Source organism: Silurus meridionalis, chromosome 7 (genome assembly GCF_014805685.1).
Source record: "Silurus meridionalis isolate SWU-2019-XX chromosome 7, ASM1480568v1, whole genome shotgun sequence".
In the NCBI taxonomy this organism is placed as follows: Eukaryota; Metazoa; Chordata; class Actinopteri; order Siluriformes; family Siluridae; genus Silurus; species Silurus meridionalis.
Window position 1 is genome coordinate 15,002,265 of NC_060890.1, and position 25,735 is coordinate 15,027,999.

General features: G+C 34.3%; 1 protein-coding gene across 1 annotated transcript; it reads left to right on the forward strand.

Moving 5' to 3' along the window:
• Window positions 1-368: 368 nt before the first annotated feature.
• Window positions 369-23,904, forward strand: stxbp4 (syntaxin binding protein 4). Its single transcript, XM_046852901.1, has 22 exons — window positions 369-555; window positions 1,617-1,690; window positions 1,889-1,984; window positions 2,064-2,133; window positions 2,499-2,573; window positions 4,130-4,221; window positions 4,584-4,700; window positions 4,981-5,159; window positions 5,335-5,441; window positions 5,534-5,762; window positions 6,534-6,612; window positions 9,096-9,199; window positions 9,663-9,759; window positions 9,937-10,049; window positions 10,150-10,239; window positions 10,436-10,501; window positions 13,978-14,154; window positions 15,379-15,492; window positions 15,967-16,016; window positions 19,566-19,708; window positions 23,533-23,590; window positions 23,773-23,904. Exons 1-22 carry the CDS (start codon window positions 494-496, stop codon window positions 23,879-23,881), a joined length of 2,301 nt encoding a protein of 766 aa, XP_046708857.1. The 5' UTR covers window positions 369-493; the 3' UTR covers window positions 23,882-23,904.
• Window positions 23,905-25,735: the final 1,831 nt, after the last annotated feature.

Consider the following 25,735-nt stretch of genomic DNA (forward strand, 5'->3'; position numbering starts at 1 on the left):
TGTCTGCAGCTACTTAATTAGATTTTTATTTAGATCATTACATTTGTTTTGCTGACTGTAATTGCATTAATGGAAAACTGGTAATTACAAACAAACAAACAAACAAACAAACAAAATCCTCTGAAAATAATATGAAAATAAACAATTGGAATGCATAATAAACCCCATTTTATATTTAATTTCTATGTTTGATAGATATGTGTGACCTTATCGTACTCTGTTAAACTTACAGCCTTATGTTTGTTTGTTGCGTTGTTAAAGATGCAGAGATCCATATTATGAGGCGTGGCTGTGAATAGAGAGGTAAAGCACATCATGTGACTGCTGGGTATCAGGGGAGATTAGTGGATAGGTAGGCGCGTGTCTGTAGCTGTCAGTCTAGATTGCTATGTCTCGGTCATCTTGGACCGTCCTGATTTGAACTGTCATTCCCCCCCTACCTGGTGATGAGGTTGCATCTATAATATTTCATTCTCTGTTTTTTAAAGCTGCAATGCCACTGCTGCCAGAGTCAGTGGAGGCAGAGCACTTTGACGGACTATCCCTGCTTTACTGGTAGGTTGGTTTTGTTTGTTTTCAGATGTAGAATGTTTTCAGGTCTGGCAATGCTGTGCATGTTTTTGAGACTAGTTTTTCTCCTGAAATCATGACATGATTTGAATTCTTTTTTTGTTTGGGTTGAGGGTGTGACAGTGAGATACACTGAATGACTGTGAGGGTTAGGTAAGCAGTGCATGTGTAAGTGAAGAGGATTTGCTGTGTTTATGGAGTCCAGGCAGGATTTACGCACACACATACACACATTGTTTGACTCGGAAATCCTACAATAATTCAAAGCAGAATGCAGTCACAAACAGTTTGTACTCATTTCTATATAAGGAACATTATTTTGTCATGGAAATCCATTGTGGTGGAATTTTGCAGGCTTTACTTGTTTAATGCATTCTAGGCATGCATGCAGCGTGGTGCCACAGTGTGTATCCTAATGTGGTATATTTAAATGATCAGTTTTAATGCTTTATCTCCTGCAACACAATCTGTTATAGCAAAGCCATGCTGATTCTGTTGCAGAGATTAAACTACAATGCTTTTGAGTTGCATTTGGATGTGGCAACAGTTCACACTGGGAAAAGTTCAAACACACCAGGTCAGACACAGGTCATCGTAGCGTGGTCTTTATTTCCTGATTTTCCTTCGTTTTTCTTACACATTAGCACATTAAATGCAACAGGAAACAAGTAAAATCCTTTTCTTAATGTATTTTTTATTTGCTTTATTTCTTATATTTGTAAAAACAAAAACAAAAAAAAACAGCATTTAAAGCACTTTCAAGATCTACATTCAATGTTAATGGCCTAGATAACAATAAAGAATTTAAATAATCTTAAATTATTCTGCCTGTTATTGTAGAGATTAAATTCTAGACATAAAATTAGAGGTTCCTTCAATAATGATTAGGTAGTCAATTTGAATGTTAGGATCAATCGCTTAACTCTATTTAAAACTCACTGCTTTTCCTTTTCTATTGTAAAGCTCTATTTGATTAATTTTGCAGCTTTTATTTTAAAATTGCTCAAATGTAATTAGTGGATAACAACATAAAAGGTGTTTTTCAGGACAATCATGGGTCCTCACGGCATCAACCGAGCTGTGCAAAGACTGGAATTCTCTGACTGCCGACAAGGACTAGGTGAGGACAAAAAACAAAACCAGCTTAAAAATGCTTGATTTTACCATCAGTTTATTAGAAAATAAACAAATGTTCCAGTTCTATGATTCACATTGTTTCAATGAAATTACATAGATAGTAGGAATAATTACAAAGAGGGGTTACAGAGGTATGCCACAGGGGCACTATAACTCCCAAACCTTTGCTTTTGTCTGATAGGGGTGAAAATTATTGGAGGTTACAGAGAGCTGAGTGGTGAAGAATTCGGGATTTTTATTAAGCGAGTGTTACCTGGTGGTGTTGCAGCACAGGATGGTATGTTGGACTTTAATTTCACATTACATATCTATAATGAACAATTGAATAATTGATTTGTTAATTCTATTTGTGCCAGGACGACTTAAAGCAGGTGACCTCATATTAGACGTCAACAACATGAATTTAACAGGCGTTACAAATGAGAGGTAAATATTTTAATACACCAACGGTGGTCTATACAATATTGATGAATATTTAGCATCACATTTGAGCAAGAATCTGTTGCTCTTACCCACCTTGTCAAATGCTTCTATAACTATATCCTCATCTCAATTATTCCATTCCATTCAATTCAATTCAATTTTAATTCATTTTTATTTGTATAGCGCTTTTAACAATGGTCATTGTCTCAAAGCAGCTGTACATAGAAAAAAGTGGTAATAATTATTATTTATATATATTTATTCACATATTTATTATTCATATATGTGTAATTGCTGAAAGCAAAATTAAATAATGCATGTATTAATGCTTAAAAAATAAAGGAATGTTGTTTGCTGTGTTTTGTCAGGGCAGTGGAGATTTTGCGCATGGCATCAGCCACAAATCACATGTCTCTTCTCATCGTCCGTGACGAGGAGTCCAGGTATATGCTTTATGTATAGGCTACGCTTCATGTAATTTATTTCATAAATGTATTTTTAACAAGGTGTCTTTATCTTTTAGTCATTGTTATAAATAAAGTTCAGAGATAAATTCTGATGTGGGCAAATAATAAATATTAAAACAAAACACATTCGCTCATTTATATTAATTTTGTTAGATGGTGACAACATGGCCTCTTTATTTTTTTTATAAATCTAAAAATAGTCTTAATACATTAAGTGCATTAAAGACTTATGCTTAATTCAGACCGTTGTACTATTTTCTTTATATTCTCTAAATTTTTTGACTGTATTGTGGAACTATTCCTTAGCACACATCTAAAGCTAGATACTAATCTTGGTTACTGCAATAGAATAATCAATATTTTTTATCAAGGACATCTGTCTAAATCTGCTGATATTCAGTTGGCTTAATTGAGCTGGCATTGTGTTCACTACTGAGACTGTCTGTGGCACAGAGCTAGAGCTGGATGCATGTTGACGTATTAGGGCCACCGGTCAATCAGATGCCACCTGGAATGAATAAGCAAAATAAAAACAATCCCTACACTTTGAAGAGGAACATTACTGTTAATGAAAACCTGCTTATGTGTTTCAGTCTGGGTGCTTTCTTTATTAGAGTGTTTTTTATGTGTTATACATGTACATTTATTCATTCATTCAGACATTCTAGCTTAGAAATTATTTGTTTTCAGCCCAAAAAATGTTTTCCGTTTTGTGTGTGTATATATATATATATATATATATATATATATATATATATATATATATATATATATATATATATATATATATATATTTAAACAATCGATTACAATATTTAATTGCGATTAATCGCATGATTACCGTAATTTCCTTTTAAATGCACCCAAATATAAGCCGCACCCACTGAATTTGACAAAGATTTTTATTTTGAACATAAATACGCCGCACCTGTCTATAAGCAGCAGGTGTCTACACTGAAACTAATGAACTTTACACAGGCTTTAACGAAAGACAGTGTCTGTTACACGGCTTGTATCTAAACAGTAGCCTACCAAGAAAGTCATTGTCCACTGTCTACCTCCTTCCTTTCACAACAATTTCTCTCGGGAGTTTATCTTTTGGCATCGTTGTGCGTTTAAAAAACAGCGGCAGGTCAAACATCAGAGGAAACTCATCCATATTTATGATGTGGTGCGGCCCGATTCACTGGGAGCGCATCTGATTTCATATAAAGAGTTTCATTGGTTCACCTGAACCCGTTCCGCAATTTCATTGGTCTAATGTTATGGGGCTCAGTTTTTTGGCTTGAAGTTTGTGAAACCGGGAAAAACCCAGGAAAAATTCATAAATAAGCCGTTTCGTTGTTTAAGCCGCGGGGTTAAAAGCGTGGGGAAAAATATAGTCCGAAAAATACGGTACTTTTTAAGGCAGTATGGTGCAAATTTTGAGACACAAGTTCCAAGTAGAAGCATTCATAGCTCCTGTGATTTGCATGCTTGAGACCATGTAATTGCTCTATTCAGACATGTTTGACTGCTGTGTATATTCTTAGAGGAGAGTTTGCTGGGCTCATGGAGAAATATGGCTCAAACAGCAATACAAGCTCAGGAACGGGCAGGATTTCTCCTCCTCTTCTGTCTACAGGTATCTTCATTATGTAGAATATTTCTAAATAATTGGCAGACAGATGTCTGTTAACCTCTTTAGCTTTAAAAATAAAACTACTCCTGGAATCTAAGTAGACTAAGTAGACAGCTTGACGTACTACACTAGAGATTTAAGTGACCTTTTCTTTACCTCTGCCACTTTGCCCTTCAAGAAGGCACTTAATCCCTCTGGGCCAAACCTGTGTACTTCCTGCAGTGCATTCTGCAGCAATAGGAAAGAACAAATGCTCTTTTTTTTGCAATTCATAGATGGCTTGAGCTTGTTATTTATTTAGTTGTTGTTTTGGTGAATTTGTTTACATTTGTACGATCTAATAAAAATGTATTTCTATTTTTTAGGTAAACTGACTGACACTGCATCATCGTCATCATCATCCAGATCAACAAGCCCTCAGATCTTGAGCCCTAAAGACTGTAGCATGAACTCAATTACTCCACAGGCTGCTGGTAAGATCTGTACAGGGGAATCATTACAGTTATTGCACTTTTATTATTGCCTTTTATTATTGCCTGATTCATTTGCACTTTAATAAGGTACGTGCTTCTTACTGATTACATGTTTGTTTGTTTTTTACTGAAAAACTGTCCCAAGTATCATTGCATAGACTGCTAAGTTAATAATATTGGCATTTTTGCAAAGCTGTGTTCCTGCAATGACAGATGTTTGTTCTGCACAGGTAATAAATCCTGCAAAATGATTACTTCAGGTCGGAAAAAAAAATAATCCGCTTGTAAGTAATTATATTGGCCACAGTTGTACATTTTTTTTTCTTATCCCCCAGTGACTGCATGATTCAGCTGATATGTGTTGCAAAGGGAACAGGACTAGGCTTGATCATTAAAGGTGGAGCAAACCGTGCAGAAGGGCCAATTGTGTTTATTCAGGAGATCATTCCTGGAGGAGACTGCCAAAGGGTAAAACACAATGCCACTTTCATTTATTTGGTTTATTTATATATATATATATATATATATATATATATATATATATATATATATATATATATATATATATATATATATATATATATATATAAATGTGTTATGTTGTTAATAATAACATAACAATATAATATATGTTTCATGCTAGGATGGAAGACTTAAAGCAGGAGATCAGCTCATATCAATCAATAAAGAGTCCTTAATCGGAGTAACACACGAAGAGGCCAAAAGCATTTTAAGTAGAACAAAGCTCAGGTAAAAGAGAGTTTTGCAATGTTCACATTAATATTTGTTTCTGGAAACTTTATGAAAAACGTATTCAAAGATTCCATCTGATGCCGACACAGACCTGATCCAACAGTGGAGATAGCATTTATCAGGCGAAGGTCTTCCTCTGGGTCCAGCAGTGGTCCACACAGCCCTATTTCCCTGCAACCCCTTACAACTACAGGCACCCAGCTCAGACCACTGGCCCTTGGGGGAGTATCTGTAACTATGCCAGGAGGTCTAATACCCAAAATGAACCTGACCCCTATCTTCGGAAGTGAGACACTGCCTTCTGTCAAACTTACTCAGGCAAGGTTTGGTTATGTGCATTTGACTGAACAAAAAATTCCAGTGAGTTCTTGAATGAAACTGGAAATTCGTTAGCCAGTTATATACAAGGCATATATATATATATATATATATATATATATATATATATATATATGCCTTGTATATAACTGGTTAATTTCCAGTTTCATTCAAGAACTCACTGAATTTTTGTTCAGTTATATATATATATATATATATATATATATATATATATATATATATATATATATATATATATAAATAAAGTAATGCTGTATAGCAAATAATTCATCTTTAAAAATAATGATTTGCCTCACATCAGTAGTCTCAGGCACAATTATCCAAACATGCTTCTGTTTTTGCTGATAATCTACACAATACATTTTTTAATTGTAACTTTTCATTGTTGATGGTAAAGTAATGTTTTACAGATAAAATAATGCCAATGGCAAACTCATAAAATAGTCATCCCAGAAATACATTTAATGAAAAATACCCTGCCTAGGATTGTTAACAGTAATGTGCCTGGTGAAGCAAATGGTGATAGAAAATACAAAACTGCATGATTATTGTGATTATGATTTTATGTTCAGGCCAGGAGACTTCAATGCTGGCTTAAAAAAAAAACCCATACAAATAGGAGATATACCTATACAGAAAAGATTTATGTACAGTACATATATGTGTGTGTGTGTATGTACACTTGTACATAGGTACATAGGTATATAGGTACTTGAAGACCTCTGATTGTTTCTCTCTCGTTCTGCTTAGGTGCGGGAAGTACCAGTGAAGCCAGAGCTTCCTTTAGTCACTACCCCTGACAATGCCTGCACCACAGTGGACAACTCTGGTACTGCAACATTTATATTTAAATAAGAAAATAAATTAGCTTTTTCATATATACAGTATATATATATATATATATATATATATATATATATATATATATATATATATATATATATATATATATATATTTTGCTTTGATGAAACCGCTTGACAAACTAATTACATTCTTTCATTAGATTCACAAGGAAGTCACCTGGAATGCTTTCCATTTCACAGATGCATCTTGTCAAGAGTAAATTTGTGACATATCTTGCCTTTTTAAAGTGCCCTAGACCATCAGTTGTCTCAGAGAAAAGGATGAGTGCATAGTCAATAGCCCTATTAGTGCTATGACAGCTTCTGTAAAAAAATCTATATTATGGCAAGAAACACTCAGTTAATTAAAGAGAAAATTCAGTCCCTATTAAGTTTAATAAATGAAGGTCAGTCAATTAGAAAAATCTCAAGAAATCTCCCGTTCCAGGACAGGAAGACTAAGAGCTACCCATGCTGAATAGGATGAGTTTATTAGAATTACCAGCCTCAGAAACCACAGATTTACTTAAGTGCTACTTGGAGTTTAATAGCAGACGTATTTCAACATCCACTGTTCAGAGGAGACTGCGTGAATCAGGCCTTCATGGTTGAATTGTGGCAAATATCATTACTTCAGAATAACAATAAGCAGGAAAGACTTGTTTGTGCCAAGAAACACAAGGAACGGACATTAGATCAGTGGAAAACTGTCCTTTGATATGATGAGTCCAAATATGAGGTTTTTGGTAATAACTGCCAAGCCAGAGGGTGAACAAGCGGTTCCTGAATGTGTGTTCCACTGTGAAGCATGGAGGAGGAGGTGTGATGGTGTGGAAATGCATTGCTATGCTTTGAGGGCACACTTAACAAGCATAGCTACCACATCATTTTGCAGTGACATGCCATCCCATCTGGTTTGCACTTAATGGGGATCATAATTTGTTTTCCAACAGAAAATGACCCCCAAACACACCTCTTGTTTATGCGAAAGCTAATTGTTCAAGAAGGAGAGTGATAGAGTGCTGCATCAGATGACATAGCATCCACAATCACCTGATATAAATTCAGTTGTAATGGTTTGGACCTGAGAGTGAAGGAAAATCAACAAAGAAGCACTTAACACTTTTGGAATCTCCTTAACATTATTGGAAACCATTCCAGGTGACCACCTCATGAAGCTGACAGAGAATTCCAAACCCGATTGAGAGAAAGCCAAATGTACAAAGCTGTCTTTTGTTTACTACACAATTCCATATGTGTTCTTTCATAGTTGGATGTCTTGAAAATGTGTGTGTGTATATATATATATATATATATATATATATATATATATATATATATATATATATATATATATATATATATATATATATATATATAAAATCTTGTGTATGACCTGGATGACCTTTTCACTAATATATATATATATATATATATATATATATATATATATATATATATATATATATATATATATATATATATATATATATATATATATATATATATATATATATATATATATATATATATATATATATATATATATATATATATATGGATATTTATATATTTTAATACAATATAATTTGTATATTATGATAATCCAGTCAGCAGCTTGTTGCTTCAATATCAGAGGGGTAAAATTGATGTTATTTACAATTTATTTCAGCATAATCCTCCAGGATAAGACAAAAATAAACTAAGGTCAGTTTAGGTCAGGCACAAACTGTCGAGAAACAGTATGACCGAGTTTTTTTTTGACACCACTTTACATGAGGAAGTTGCCATATGGGAGGCTCTGGGGGTTTAGGATTCTTAACAGAATAGAAACATATGTCTAGTCTTATTTATTTCATCCTTCTGCTATGTTTATGGTAATATGGCAGTGCTACATGTGGTCCAGCTAGTTTATTTATTCAGTTATTACCACTTAAAGATGTGCAAATAGAAAGAAAGTTAAAAATTGTTTTTTAATAATACAAATCTAGTTGAAAGTATATGCACAGACAATAATTCTATCAACATTTTTTCCGAATGTATACATAAACTGTATTAGGAGAGTGATTGGGTCACTGTGAGGCATCATTATATGAAAGTTTTTATACTAATACAGAAACAAATATATACCATTAATACTGTATTTTTTTATGGTTATTGTTGTACTTAATAGTGAGCATGATTGCAGTAGTAATGTTGTAATGGTAGTAATGTTTAGTTTTTTCTCAGCATTTCTGAGATAACTGTAGTCACTGAGGTCATCAGTGGCTTTTCTTTTGCAATCTCCTATCCCTATGTGAGAGCTCAGGGTAATAAAAATACATTTATTAAGATTTTCTTGTCATAAAAGACTACAAGGTATATATACTAGTTTTTAAGTCATAGTAAATATGATATGAGCCTGGTTTTATATGTATATGTATATATTTCATAAATGTATATATTTCATGAAAATATTTTCATTTTCAGATTCCACTACTGCCTGTAAGTTCAGCACCATGATCACCGTCACTCAACAGAAGCCTTCTTCACTTCTGTCTAGCTGCAGAGTCAAACTGGAGAAGCTGGAGCAGGTTCATTATTTACTACATGTTAACAGCTGGGTCAAATGTTGGTGAACTAACCAGCAGACAATCACGTTAAATTCTGCTCAGCCTTGCTCTTTATTACACTGAGCCATTACTGTGGTGTATCATGTAGAAACAAATTACTGGCACTGCTGGATGCTATAAAGATGATACATGTCATTAGTACGCTCTTGCTGTGCAGTAATGGGAAAACTTGATAGCAGCTGTTCACCCTGCTCAGTCACACCAGGCCATGACAGTTTTAGTCTGCTAAATTTGCTATATTTCATTTAAGTAGTTTTTTGTATTTTTTTTGTTTTTTAATACTGTGTCTTTGACTAAGACATATAAAAAGTAAATGTTTTAAAAATGACAAGAATGTGAAAAGGGTTAAAAGAAAGGATAGAGAAAATAAAATGAAATTACACTCTGAATCAGTTTTTGTAAGATGACTGTGTTATATCCGCAGGCACTGGGGGTCTTGGGCCTAAAGCTGACGGAGTGTCAGCTCCAGACACTGAGAGAAAGACTCCAAGTTGACCAAGGAGGACCCATGGCCTATGGAGGTGAAAAATTTCAAATTCATTATTAACTTAATGCTGCTGGTTGTTCAAATCATGGTAAATAGGAATATAAAATTTGTTCTTTTGTAATCATTTAAAATGTACATTTTATTTTACAATATGGTTCAAAATAAAACAATAGAAAACACATGTTCCCATTCATTTCGTTTTTTAAATCAGACTTTGAGATGCTGATAAAGGAATTTTTGAAGTTGACAAACAAATCAGGAGTAAGACAGCAAACATCTGGAGTCACTTCTGGTGATCTGACAGACTCATCGTCAAATCCACAGGTAGGATTTGGATACTCCTGACTAGGGCGGGAAATATATAGGATATAATTTTGAAAAAAAAAAGCATGGTGAACATATGTTCTTCTTTGTGTTCTCTGAGGTATCAACATCTGACACTGATGACCTGGATGAGATGAAGAGAATGAGAAAAGATCATATTGAGGCCTTAAGAGAAATAAAGAGACTGCAGGTGACATTTGTTATATCACTTTGTGTAAACATGCAGATAATTTGCCCATTAAAATGAACAGTGGTGTGAATAACATGAAGATACACAACTTATCTATATAACGGTTTAAACAGTGTAAAGACAATTAAGAATGTTATTATAAAATAAATCAGAAAAAGCTCATTTTTTAGACTTAACTGAAGTTTAACCCTGACAGGATAGGGTGGCTGAGTCTGAGAGTTTGTGTCAGGAGATGCAGCAAGAGCTGACTAAAGCCAAGCTGGTGAGTACCTGTCACTTTAAATCAGATCTTTCCATGATTATATTTGCATTGCACAAAAAGCCCCTAGGGGGAGCTCTCTGCAAGCTGCCTTTATGCTCTACATAAATCATGTTCTGTTGAAAATTATCAGCATAATGTGAAGTGGCTAGTGCTGAAGATGCATATGCAAACTTTTAACATATATATGACTAGATGTTGTGCATATACTATACCTCATTCACACTATACTTCTATACTCCATTCTTAGCTTTATGTGTGTGTTAAAGCTGCCCTGGGTTCAGGAGGCATGTACCACGCACTGTATGTGGGAGTTAGAGTGTGTAGGGCACAGTAAAGAATGGAGCTTGTGTGTAGAAATAGTTCTCTTCAGTGAGTCATGAAAAAATGAAATCAACTCCAAGTGGCGTTTTCGGTTCAATCTGTTATATAAATTAAATTCATTAGTCTAGCAGATGTAATTGAATATCATTAACACCAGATGAACTTATTAAAGGATTGTACTGATGTCTTAATATAACACATTGAAAGTAAGATACATTTGAATACGTTTTTCGTGTAATGAAGATAGCTGTATGGGGTTTTACGTATCCCTTTTCATTTTTGCAGCAACTTGGCCTAAAAAGATACCTGAGATTTATCGTCTCTGCCTTGCTCTCATCCTTCTATATTTGTGCTAAGATTTCAGTGCTACATGTGGTCCAGCTAGAATTTTTTTTTTTGTTTCAGTTATTACCAAGATGTAGAAATGTAGAAAAGAAAACAACTGAGCTCCATCACTTAGTCTAGTATCACTAAATCTAGTTACATGCATATATATATATATATATATATATATATATATATATATATATATATATATATATATATATATATATATATATATGAATAGCATGATTGTCATGAGTTACTTAATGATTAATCACAACATAATTGCACATTTCTATCTATTCTAAATGTACCTTAAGTTAATACTTTTAAAGTTTTTAATACTCTAATCAAATATGGATGCTTTTATTATTAGTAAAACCATACTCAACATAGAGCATGATATAACAAATAACAAAATATTCTTGCAAATGTTTTAAAGTGAGTATGGTGTTTTAAAATACGCAAATCATCAGGGCACCAAACTGAACTTTTGCTATGTTTCCATGCGAATGGTTTTAATTGGTGGATGTGTGCATCATGGCGGATTTTGGTGCTTGGCGCTCAGTAAAACAAATGTTTAATGATTAGAAATACTTTTTCAGTGGAGATCTTTTTTTTTTTTTCCAGTGGAAATATTTTTTTATATCTAAGTAAAAAAAAAGGACGTTGTAAATAAATGTGAATTGTGTTGAAGGTTTTAATTCCGCCTCTTTTATTTTTATTATTTTTATTATTTTATTATTTATTTTTTATTTTTAATAAAAATGGTCAAACAGAATAAATATTTGTTTAATTAAAATCAATTTGCTGCGTTAACATGTTATTAACACATTAATTTTGACAGCTCTAATGTGTGTGTGTGTGTGTGTGTGTGTGTACATATATATATATATATATATATATATATATATATATATATATATATATATATATATGTACACACACACACACACACACACACACACAAACACAGATAGATCTGAGATGTGTGACACCCCCCCCCAAACTCCGATAGGTGATTAGGTGATTGGGTCAAAGCAAACCTTCTCCTCACCTTTGTCACACTGAGCACAATGATAGATTTGTGATCCCTACCCCACACTGAGCTCCATTACTTAGAAAGCCAAACACAAATGCAACCAAGAGGGAGCGCTGAAAGCCCAGTCTTGAGGAAGCAAGGATTTATTTTAAAAGCCTGCACTTCTTTCAAACCTGGATCTGCCTCTCTGGATCCGTTCTGCTCTCTTCACCCCCGCCCACGTGCTCTGTGCTATATATGCCATTAGAGTAACAGGTAGGCAGACAGGCTGCCCAGCAGAGGAGCAGCAGGCTTTTAAGCCTTCCCTTTGGAGATGAGTGTGCCATCCACGCATTGCACCAGGGCCACTGAGCACTGAAAAGTGTGTGCGCATGTATGTGTGTGTATGTGGGGTGAGCTGTGACCCACGTGAGAATGGGCATGTAGTTCAGGAATGAGGTGTCTCCATTTGATTCTTTTATTGAGATGTGCAATGCTTCAAATAAACTGTTCCTGGATTTAATATAAATGGAGTATTGCGATCACAAATAAATGTGCTTCATGTTTTAGCTATAAGCATAGCTTAAACATTGTCTGAATGTTTTTCATGCCATAATTTGCTATTCAAAACAGCATACAAAGCATTGAGAACTAGTATTGAACTTTCTGAAGTATAATTAGCCTCTGAATGTTGGTTTGTGTTTTTATTAATCAGGTCTTCCTGTGATGCTATCTTTATGTATTTATTTACCATATAATTGCATAGTATTATCATGTAAAAACAATGTACTGTATTGTGCAAAAATAAATGTGAGAGAGACCTGTGACTGCTAAAAGGAGGGAGCACTGGAGCTCATGGTTTATTTGGCTTGTGAAAAGTTGGCAGCTGCTGCAGAAGTTTGAAGAGATTATTCCTGCTCCTTATAGCACATATCTTGTGCACTGGTGACATGGGATTGATATTGCAGGGAAAACTTGTGGAATGAGCATTGCCTTGTTCACTTGTGGAAATCTGTGGAAATATATGTACAAATAGTCTTGTGATGTTACATTTTTTTCTGTGCACTGCTTAAGAGTCTCATCATTTTAATTAGGTACTGTGGAAAAGTCTTTTTTTATGACTGATTGCAATAAAATAAAGCATTATTTATTTAAATATGTAACTGACTCACACAAGCTACAAATGTGATATGAATCTCTTAAGACATATGCATTTTTCTCTAACAGTAGCATGTGTATTAAATTGGCATAAGTCAGACTTGTAAAATGAAAAAAAAAAAAGAAAGAAAAAAGATTTGACTCATGCCACTAGTGTTACCTGTTTATTACTCACCATTAAGGCACTTCATTGCTTTTTAATTCAACTGGCCTTGTAGCATTCCCCATTTTTATTTTTTTAGTTCTGTTTGAAATATGTTTTTCTGTGCACTTGCATGATTAATACTTTCCTTTCCTTTCCTTTCCTTTCCTTTCCTTTCCTTTCCTTTCCTTTCCTTTCCTTCCTTCCTTCCTTCCTTCCTTCCTTCCTTCCTTCCTTCCTTCCTTCCTTCCTTTCCAACTCACTCCACACCCATTCACTGTAGATGAATTCAACAACATTTCCTCAAACCAAGACCAGAGTTAGAGTCTGCAATCAAAAAGTTAGAATTGTAGCTGATCTAGAGCAGTGCCTGGTCATGCTGAGAGCATGTGGAGAGTCTGAGACAGTGAGGCAGCATGCTGAGTGTGCTTTGTTGGGGGGAGAACCCCTTAGCACCGTACTCAGTGCATTCCCAGCAGCATCGTTCTGACTCTTACTGTTTTGCTACAGGAGGCAAAAGCGGCTGTGGATGAGAGAAGATCTCTGCAGACGCAGGTCCAGCTGGCTGAGGCTGCAAACAAGCAGGCACGGGGCATGGAGATGGACTATGAAGAGGTTATCCACCTCCTGGAGGAAGAGATAGCAGAGATGAAGTCTCAGAGAGCAGAAAAGTCAGACCAACCCAAGGTATAGTCCAGGAAAAAAGCTAGTCTCCCAGCCACTAAAGTAAAGACATTAGCCCACTCCTCTAACGCCCACTTCCCATTCCCTACTCTGATCCAGCTCAAGTTTTCCCTCTCCCCTGTACTATGAAAAAGTAGGTCACTGTTTGCTTTGTATTATTCAGTAACTGGGCTGAAGTGCAGTGAAGGCTTTTAGCGTGGTCTTGCTGAGTGACGTGGGTTGATGAAGAAAAATCTGGTTAACAGCCTCACAGGTCACAGAAGAATCTCATTTATGTTATTGTATTTGTAAAATCGCAGTTTTTCACCAAATGGAAAGTGGAAGTGGAAAAAGCATGACATACTTTTTGTTGTCTGAAGAGCTTTTCTGCTTTCAAGCCTAAAAACACCACAAGTAGTTTTCATCTTTTCCTGTATATATATATATATATATATGCTGTATTTAGATATAAACAAAAACACATCGATATATGGCCAAAACACTGGCTGTTTTGCATCAGTATTGTTAGAATTTGGAATTTTGCTTTAGGCTTTACTAATTGGAAAAGACATGCAGGAAGGGACAAAATTGTTGCCAGGATTTACTGAATCTTAATGCATGTCTTAGAAATTCTAGGTGACACAAGCTAGTTCCCTTACTCTCATAAACTCTTCCTTCAACCACTCCTTTCTTCAAAAGTGTGCTGTATGAAATTATAATATTCTACATGCATTTAAATTTACATGAACATTTATTGCATTTGGCAGAAACCCATATCCAGAGCGACCCCAAACCTACTATTCATATTGATCATGCCTATTGTACCATTACATAGGATGAGTGCTACTTTTGTGAACAGAGCAGCATTTTGCACTGTAATAACAAGATTCAACATAGACCCAGTAATTTCATAACTACACTTAAGGAATGTGACACATTCAGTGAAAGAACTGTGAACAGTGACACATTTTGTTTATGAATGTGACAAGACACAAAAATAAAATAAACAAACAGCAAAGTATATGTACAACATTGTCTGGATTAATTTCTGTGCAATTTATGATGTAAGGTGCAAGTAGAAATGAAAATTCTAAAGGAAATTACATGCAAAAGAAACCAGCATTGGATCACTTTTTTCCAGGGCTGCACAGAAAATTTTGAAGTTGGTTGGAAGTGAATGCTGGTAGATAAATGTTAACATCAATACTGTCTAGTAATACCATCTAGTAATTTCAGTATTTGATTCAGGAGGATCAGGATTTGAAGAAAAGGATTGCTCTGCTCGAGTGTCAATTAAGGAAAAGTGAAGCTACAAAGAAAGGGTTTGAAACTTCCAGTGGCAAACTTCTGCACTTTGTGGAGGTAATGTATAAATGTATAACTGTGTAATCATATTCAACTTTGCCAATTTATTATTTGTCAATTCTGTGTTTTGGTGCCATGGCTATAACCTTATTAACCTAAACTATGATCTTGACATAACATCTCAAACTTGCATTTATTTATTTTTGGTACTTTGCATAATACATTGCACTTAATAATACATTCTCCTTGTTAGGGAAATCCCCTGTTGTTTTCTATTTTTAATTAATTTAAACTAAGTTCATAATAATGGATTTATTTTAATTGATCCATCTACTGTAGCCCTTTACCGTTACTGTTTATTTACTGGAGTTATTATTTAACATCAGAGAAAGTTTTATAATGCATATGACATATATAATGTTAATATTAGACCAGATAAATGTATTAACAAGTATAAATAGATAATAAAAGATAAATAAAAACTATAGGAACTTACACATTAATGGTATACTGTAAATATATTTTTGCCAGGTCATTCAAGATTTTCTAAGAGAAAATCAAGCATCTTTCGGGAGTTATAGGTAAGAGAGTTTATTTTTACCTTTCAGTTTACAGACCAGCTAGAGAAATACAGTATAAGCTCATTTTATTTTATATATATATATATATATATATATATATATATATATATATATATATATATATATATATATATAATTTATATTTTATATATATATATATATATATATATATATATATATATATATATATATATATATATATATATATATATATATATTTTTTTTTTTTATAAACATTAAGAAATTAAATGATTATTTAGGCGCAAGTAAAATTAATGGACATATAATTTACTAGTGTGGAGATGAGGTTATTATTGTCTAAAATGTATTTTCTACATTTATTAAGGATTAGAAACAATACAATGTGCTAAATAAAAACAGAATTAAATGATTTGCATCTTATTAAAACCCATATTTTTCACAATAGAACATAGAAAACATAAACTTCGAAAATGCACTACTGTTTACAATCCCCTCTTTTAACAACAGTACATAGAACTTCCATTGGATATAAGCACATGTTGCTCTAAAACCTGTATATACCTTTTAATGCATTAATGCACTCCCATACCATCAGAGAGGCAGGCTTTTGAGTGCTGATAACAAGCCAGATGGTCCCTCTCCTCTTTAGACCAGAGGATGTGGTGTCTATATTTAAATAAGTTTTCTCATTTCTGTATCATGTTCACATATGGCTTCTTCTTTGCATGATCTGCATTTTTAGCTGGTACAGAAAACTATGTTCAAAGAATGAATTCTGAAGGTTCTGTTGAGTCCATGCAGTGATTTCCCTTACAGACCCTTGCCTATTTTTTAATGCAATGCCCCCTAAAAGCCTAAAGATCATGAGCATCCAAGACCGATTTTTGCCTACTGTATGTCCCTTGTGCACAGAGATTTTTCCAAATTCTCTAAATATTGTGATAATATTAAGTACTGTACATGATGAGCTATTCCAAGCCTTTGCAATTTGGGGAACATTATTCTGAAATTGTTTCTTAATTAGACAAAGTGTTTTGCAGACTGGTGAACCTCTGCCCATCTTTACTTCTGAGAGACTGATGCTCTTTTCATACTCAGTCATGTTACTGACTGTTACTGTTGTCACTTACCCTAATTATTTGCAAAATCTTATTTCAGTTGTTTCTTTTAATAACCACATACTTTTCCAGCCTTTTGATGTCACCATCCCAAAAGTTGTGTTCTGGCCATTAAATAAAAATTGCCTTCCCTAAAATGGTACATTTCCTCATTTCAAACATTTGATATGTTTTTCTATGTTCTATTGTGATTACAATATGTGTTCATGTAATTTGCAAATCATTGCATTGTGTTTTTATTTATATTTTACAGTATCCCAACATTTTTGGAGTTTGTTGTACACAGCTCTAAGTTACACCTTAACAACTTCTTTTATTACTATATGCCACAAGCTTAGCGGCGTGTTTGAACAACCTTCTAAGAGATCATCGCACTGATCAGATGTTTTAATTTGGATTGTGTGGTGTCAAAAGCACTACACAATGCGTGTTACTTACATATCACAAAGTTAACTTACACTGTGTACAAAAACACAATGTAAATTACTTATTTTAAAACTTCATCCTTAAATTCATTAAAAGACAATGTTAATTTTGAATGATTAGTATTATCAGTGGCTACTAAATCGGCATGGCCTCATTGTGAATTTTTTAAGCCCCAATTAGTACAGATACTCACATTCTCTTGCTGTACATATTTTGTTAACCACAGACATTTAATGATCATCCCTACTAAATCAAGTTACTGATGTGTCTATATGTCTACCACACATGTTCAGGAGAATGGGACATGTTTGTAAAAGACAGAATAGGCCTGCAGTTCGTTTTATGAAACTAAATAAAATGTTATTGTATTTGGGAAAAGGAACTATACTGTTGGTTAAAGTTGTCACTATATCCAAATAGGGTCTATAAATGTGTAGGATAATATATATTGTGCAGTAAGTATTACAGAAAACAATCAATTTAAGTCCTGTTTTATTTGCATAGCACATTTAATGACAAGCAGTGTCATAAAGCAGCTTTACAGGAATCTGGATGTAGATTTAGATCCTTAATAAGCAGCCGAGAGGAGACAAACTCCCTGAGACAACATGAGAAGGAAATTTTGAGAGGAACCTATCCTCCTCTGGCTGACACCAGATAGTGTGAAATCTTGAAATAATGAGAATGTGTTTCTGGTCATTTGAAAAGTGAGAAAGTGAATTGTTTGCTGGAAAATATGTGCATCACGCTTCAGGTGCCAAATAATAAGTTTAAAATAGGAAAAGATCGATAAAGTAAAAGTAAATCAATAAATAATTTAAACTGTGTCATATGTACAAGCTTTTCAAAAGGTAAAAGACTATATGCTTGCAATGTATTTAAACAACTATTGGTAAGAAGGACAATATTTCTTTCAGCTTTGTTCCAGTGTCCTGAAAGTGTGGCAATTGTGCAATATTTTTATGTTTCATAACTCTCTATCTGTGTCAGTGGGTCTGAGTACATGAAGCCCATTCCCCACTAACATTTTCTGTGTAAGGTGTCACACTGGACAGTGGGTTGTAGCATTCAAGCCGCCTGGTCTTTGTGCTTTTGTTCCTGTCAGGTCAAAGGGAGGTCATTTTTGTATAGCTTTTATAATGCTATATTGCCTTAGAACACAATACAAAATTTTTTATTTTTTTTTCAATGCCACAATTTGAGGAATAAAAAAAAAAAAAAGAAAAAATGGATAAAGGAAAGACTGAACAGATCACAGCATGTACAGCAAATACACAGATGTAACATATTCCCACCCATTTTCCACCATAATTGATAAATCCACACACTGTATATTGTTTTAGTCACTTCCTATTAGTGAGTATTTCAATTTTGTAAATTTTTATTCTGGTTATAAGCTCTGTGCTTGGCAGTCAGAGCTTTATGTTTGTTACCAACGATTGTGCAGATATAAGATCCCAGTCTCATTCAGCAACCTGGATGTAATTCTAAACAATATTATCGGTCACTGTGTCGAGCTTTACATGTTCTTTATGTGTCCATGTGAGTTTTCTGATAATGCTTTTCAGATAATGCTTTTCCTCACACCCCCCAAATCCCTGCTGGTAAGTGAATTAGCAATGCCAAATTGACCAAAGATGTGAATGAGTGTGTCAGTGTGTGATCATGCCCTACAATTCACAAAGTTTTTTCCTGTCTTGTGCCTAGCATTCCTGGAATAAGCTCCTGATCCACTCAGACCCTGAATGCTGTCCATAATAAAAGATCAGGAGTAGTGCAGTGCTACTTTATACTACCTTAATTCTTATCCAAGAAAACATCCAATGGCCTGCAGCCTGTTAAACATTTTCAATATTTCTAATTTTTTTTTTCATTAGCAGATAAAAATAAACAAGTTTTTAAGATTGAGATTATCTATATAACAAGCACATTTTCTCTGTACACATGACCAATCTAACATGTTTAATTGGAAATAAGTTCATAATTTCTGGATACCAGTGCTGTATTTTTTTATGTTTTGTAGTTCTGAATGTCAGCAAAATCTGGCTACAACATCTCAAACTCTGGCTAAACAAACTGGGAAGAAAGCATCTGTAACGGCCTCCACGCTTGCTCTGGAGGCTCAGGAGCTCATTCGCACAGTGCAAGCCATCATAGAGGTGGACTGTAAGTAGATTTTATAAGAATGTTCAAAGGACCCTAACCCAAAAAAAAAAATAAAAATAAAACATTTAAATAAAACATTTACAGCAGTATATTTATGGTGTGCTTAGGGTATCATAATTTTTTGTGATGATGCAATCTGATTCTGAGGGACTATTATATTTGAGGTTACCATCCAAAATCTTAATTTCCACGTGTAACATGTACTGCAAGTATCTAACGAGAGTTTTTACAAGAATTAAATTTAAAACAAGAAAATATACAAATATATAAAGATATATACATATTGACGAAATTTGTAGACACAAATATATAGTACTTTTATCTGATTAATTTGTTCATTTTTACCCATAATCATACGATATAGCAGATACTGAACATATTGGTCGCATTATCCTTTCACTGTACCACATTAAAGGAATATGTTATAGAATAGAATAAACTAATCAGGAAAAAATCTCATAATCTGGTTTTGGTGTAAAAAGAATTAGGTCAATCCAATAAGGAAGCACAATCTAAGGTGCATTTCCTGGTACAATACGCCCATTGGGTCTGATTTGCCTCAGCGCTGCAGTTGTTGCCTGGATACAAATCTCTGAAAAGGCAATTGTCAGGTTCTTCAAAAGCATTGGATGTCACGCAGCACTCAGCAGGGATCAGGCGCTGTACAAAGAGTCAGACAACAATGTCAAACTGAAACAGAAGGGGGCTTATTAAAGCAAAGCAGCTAGAAATTGCTAACAGAAAAATATCTTAAACCAATCAGTTGGCTGGTTTACTAATTAATAATTTTTTGGTTTAGTTTTCAATGTGGAAATGCATTGTCTTTGGTAAGTTATTTATTTAAGTATAGTATATTGCAGCACTGTTTAGGTTTATAAAGAAGTGTTTATCTGTTGAATTTGTTTATATATTTTTTTATTTATTGAATCATTAACTCATATGTACTGTTAACCTATTAAAGATGAGTTACAGATAGTGTCCACTGAGATTTAGAGCAGAATCGTGAGAAATAAAGACGTTCATTGAACCATAGGATCACTGTTTCTTTCTTTTAGTTTTTAGATCTGCATAAAATAGGACATTACCATGAATAATGGTATCTTAATGTCTATGCAGATGTATTTGGCTTTTCTGAATCATGGTTGCATAGCCCCTGATCCACAAGATCTACCACCACTGATGTTTTTTGGTCCTTGCTTAATCTAACACACCTGATACAGTTAATCATAGATTTCAGGAGCATATAGAAATGATGTGCCAGGTGTGCTGGCATGAAATTCCGCCGAGTGGATGATGTCCAGGAAGAAAGTTGGGCACGTCTAGATGTTGATGGATGAAACAGTAGAGCCCAAACCATAAGCGTTTGCCAAAACAGATGTTTCTCTCTTTTTAAAAAATCATAGACTTTTCTATCTTACTCAGTGACAGTAGTTTTTAGTAGTTTGGTAGTTCTGGTCAGGATCACAACAGATCTTGAGTGTAACACAGACACAGTGAACAAGACACTAGTTCATCTCAGTACACAACACACACACACACACACACACACACACACACACACACACACACACACACACACACTTATTCACACACATAGAGGCAATTTATCATTGGCAATCCACCAACTAGCGAGAGAAGGAAACTGAAAACTAAACCCAGACAGTAAGCTCAGGATAAAACTCTTATAGGCAGTGTAAAATCGTTATAATGTGGATGCATAAATGTTAAATGACATGCATCACCAATGTGTTCTAGAGAATTAAGATATTTTTCCCTATTCTCAAAGTGTAAAAGTAATACAGGTAGTCATCGACTTACGACCAGGATTGGGACCGACAGACCCCGTTTCACCCCACATCGTCACATATCGACGTTGCCTCGGATGGCGTAGACATCCGACGCAGAAGGGAGCCCCTTTGCGTCGCTTTTCAACGTAGATGGCCGTCCTACACACTTAATCACTTATTATTTATATTATATCTACGTTGAAATGCGACGCGAGATTTGCATTGAAGTGTATAGGATGCCCATCTACGTTGAAAAGCGACGCAAAGGGGCTCCCTTCATGTGTCTACGCCATCTGAGGCAACGTCGATATGTGACGATGTGGGGTGAGACTGTGTAGGACAGACCGGTCGTAACACTTTGGTCGTAAGTAGAGTAGGCTATATGTACAGTATTGTGAAATGATGCCGGAAGCTGGTACGCACTGTCGTACGCCGCGGCTAGCATTGTGGTCGTAAGTTGCATAGGTCATAAGTCGACGACTACCTCTATATCATAGGATCATAAATATGTTGCAGATGTGATATAAATACATACATTTTAATTATTATTTTTAGTATGAGCAAACATCATACAACAACATTTACAAAATAAGCATGATTATAACTCTCTCTATCTTGCTTGGTGGCAATACATATTTTATATGTAAACCCAATCATGTGGACACACTGCAATATAGAAACAATTCTGAACTGTCAGCCAAGAACAGGAATTGTAGTTTATTATTGTGTATAGACCCATTGAAACAGGACTGTCAAAGATTAGAAAAAAGTATTTCCTGTTTTTTTTTTAGTCTTCAACTGTCCCATCCAGCCATCAACCGCAAGATTTGATGTGGCGTGCATTCTGAGATGATTTTCTGTTCACCAAAGTTGTAAAGAGTATCTGATTTACTATAGACTATCTGTTAGCTCAGGCCAGTTCGGACATTTTTTTCTGATCTCTCACATCAGTAAAATGTTACAGAATGCTGACCCTATGCTCACAGGATTTTTTTTTTGGTTTTTCTCATTATTCACCATTCACCATCCTGTGGCATGGGAAACTAACAGGAGTTTCTGGAATACTCAAACCAGTACTAAATACTCGTTACCAATACTGAAATCTGGCAGCAGCATTTATGCCATGGCTAAAGAGAAGAGCAATCCCACTTTTTTCTTTTTCTGATATTTGATGTGAATATTGACTTCACATCTATTAGTATGATTTTATGCATTGTGCTGCGGGCTTTTTGGAAAACTGCACGAATGAGCAGATATAAATGTGTTTCTGTTAAAATGGATGGTGAGTGTAGCTCAGACATCAACCTGTTTTGCAGTAAGGAAGTAGATTTTTTTTTTTAAATATGATTTTATTTGCAAAAACCATAAGTGGAAAAATTATTTCTAAGGCAAAAACAGATTTAAAATGTAAACCTGCAATAGCCAAATCATTGAGCAATTTTTTCCCCCAAATCTGGAATATTGTGTCAAATTAAAAGTTGTTTCTCTGTAAATTTAATGACATACAGTCTTCAGATTTTACTTCATACAGTCTTTAGATTCATAATGAAGAAGAAAAGGCAAAAAATTTAGAAAAGAAGGGTAGAAAGATTGATGAAAGAGAGAATGATGAGGCAATAGAAGTGTTGGAGGGGGAGGACAGATAATCAGCCAGGAGCTGAAGGATCAGGTGAAAAGAATGGCGGGGGAGGAAGAGAAAAAAAAGGAAAACGTGTCTCACACGCTGGGCTACATGTGACCTCTTAAAGAATGATGCTCACGTTTCAGCTGAGTGCTGTCCACTGGGAGGGCTGTTGTTTTGAGTTGCACATGGAGTGTCACCGTGCCCTCACCTGCTGAAGCTAAAGAAGAAATGCTTAACTTTAAGAATGATGTTGCATGTGTGGTGCATGTGACAGACTGCAGAATACTCACTGACTCATTTAATGAAGTGTAACAGAGTGTGATGTAGACTGATCACTTGTGCAAATTAGTAAATATGTGGCATACATAAATGCGTTTGAGCTTCAAGACACCGTAATGTCTGTCTCCACTTAGGTTTACCTTATGGCTGGGATGAAGCATATACTGCAAATGGAGACAAATACTACATCAAGTTAGTTGCTTTTAAGATACAGTACATTTTTTATCTACTGTCATTGCTTATTGTTGCTTGCTCCTTGTTGATTTTCAGCATATAATAGATTTTTATTGATCACAATTACATTTGAATGCTTCAAATGAAGGGTGTGATTTGTCAGTGTATATGTGATTTGGTGTCTCTTTTTATTTCCACAGCCATGTGACTCAGACAACATCATGGATCCACCCCGTGATGATCTCCTTGGGTTTGTCTGATCCAGAAGCAAATAAGCTGATGCAGAACTCACCAGAGTCAGAAGGCTAGCACATTATTTGAGGATCTTTTTTTATTAAACAAAAAAAAAACTGAAGCTATTGCATTAAATGCATAATATGTAGATGAAATCTAATACATTCATTTTACCAGTATATAGTTCAAATACACTTTACAGTGGGGTTCCATTATTTTCTGAGCTATATGAAAATGCAGACTGTTCATGCACTGATAATTAGTACAGATCTCTTGAAGGTACTCCTACACCTATTTCCACTTAGTCTATTTTTATGTTTGACGTTTTGTGTTTTAGTCTGGACAGGTGTAATACTCTACATTTCTTAAGTGTTCACATAATTAACAAAGATGACAAGCAAGTTAAACAGATTAGTCAGTGGCATGATCATTTCCTTTTTTTTTTTTTTTTAGAAGTCGCTAAAAAGGTGGAGGTGCATATTGTTACTGTTACATTCAAAACATTTAGCTGCTGTCTTCCAATACCTCACTTATACTGTAGCTCAGAATTGATGCCAGATTGATAGCAAGTGCCAGATCTGTGCAGTGTGCCAGATTTTTTCAATTGTCTTACATGGTCTAGTTATTTCTAATTGAAGCTTTAATATATATATATATATATATATATATATATATATATATATATATATATATATATATATATATATATATATATATATACCCACATGTTTTAAATCATGAACAAACACAAATTCCGCATTTTGATTGTCCAACCTTTTTCCATTTCCCTTGTTATTTCACTCTGATTTTAGCTGTTTTTCAATTTTTTTGTCTTGGACTGTTAATAATTTCTGCTCTTTAAACACTCAATATTAATCTTTGAACTCGTCAGGTCTGTCAACCTAAAGCTGGAACTTTAAGACATAAAGTGTAAGAATAAAGTGAGCTTAGCCAACCTGATAGATATAACAACATATCTACAATGGACAGTATTATTTGATGTTTCTAGGTTGCTCACAAAAAGTGTTCCAAAGGAATAGAACATGGTCCATAATTCACAATGACATGTTAAGCTACTTTCATATTTAATTCTTGTGCAGTCTGATATTCTCAACACAAAAAAGCAATACTTGTCTGCTGTAAACCTATGTGGAAATTATAACTGTTAAGAGGCATAGCACACGTAAACATGCATACAGCTGCATGCGTGGATGTACCCTAAGCCTTATGTTATGATATTTTTTAAAAGTATGTCTCGAAGGTTTGCTTTGCTAAGTGCTGATTGACTTCAAGCTTTTATTATTTAACTCATGCCTAATGAGAGATTTACTGTAGAAACAGATGCAGAGTTTTGATTAGTTATCTTCCCTGTTTTATTCAGGAATATATACTGAATTTGTTGTGAAGGAAATAAAGTATATAAAATAACAGAATTTGATCATTTTCAGTTTACTTTTTTGCACTGAGTGTGCCGGGTCTAGCTATTTCTGAGTTGGAGTGTACAGCACAACTTGATACACAAAATGCTCAGGGCCATGTGTATTGATTTGTTTCCTCTCATTCTCCATGCTGTTAAATATATCTGCTTCCAGGGATTGAAAATCACAGAGATCACACATGCTCTACCATATCTCTAACCCAAATTAAAGATGGTCCTCCAACAAAATAAACAAATTTTAAAATCAAGCATGGCACATAGCTGTGTCTTGTGTGATATATTTTTTTATTTTCAGTTTTTCACTTGGGCTATGAAATAAAACTACCTCCAATAATGATGTTCCAATATTTTACCTAAATGCAACCATGTAAATATCATTTCTATCAAATGTGCTAGAAAATCTGAAAGGATTAAATATTAAAATTATGTTAAAGAAATTGGAATAAAGGTAAATTTTAAGTATGACATCTTACTTGCATAAAACTATTTTA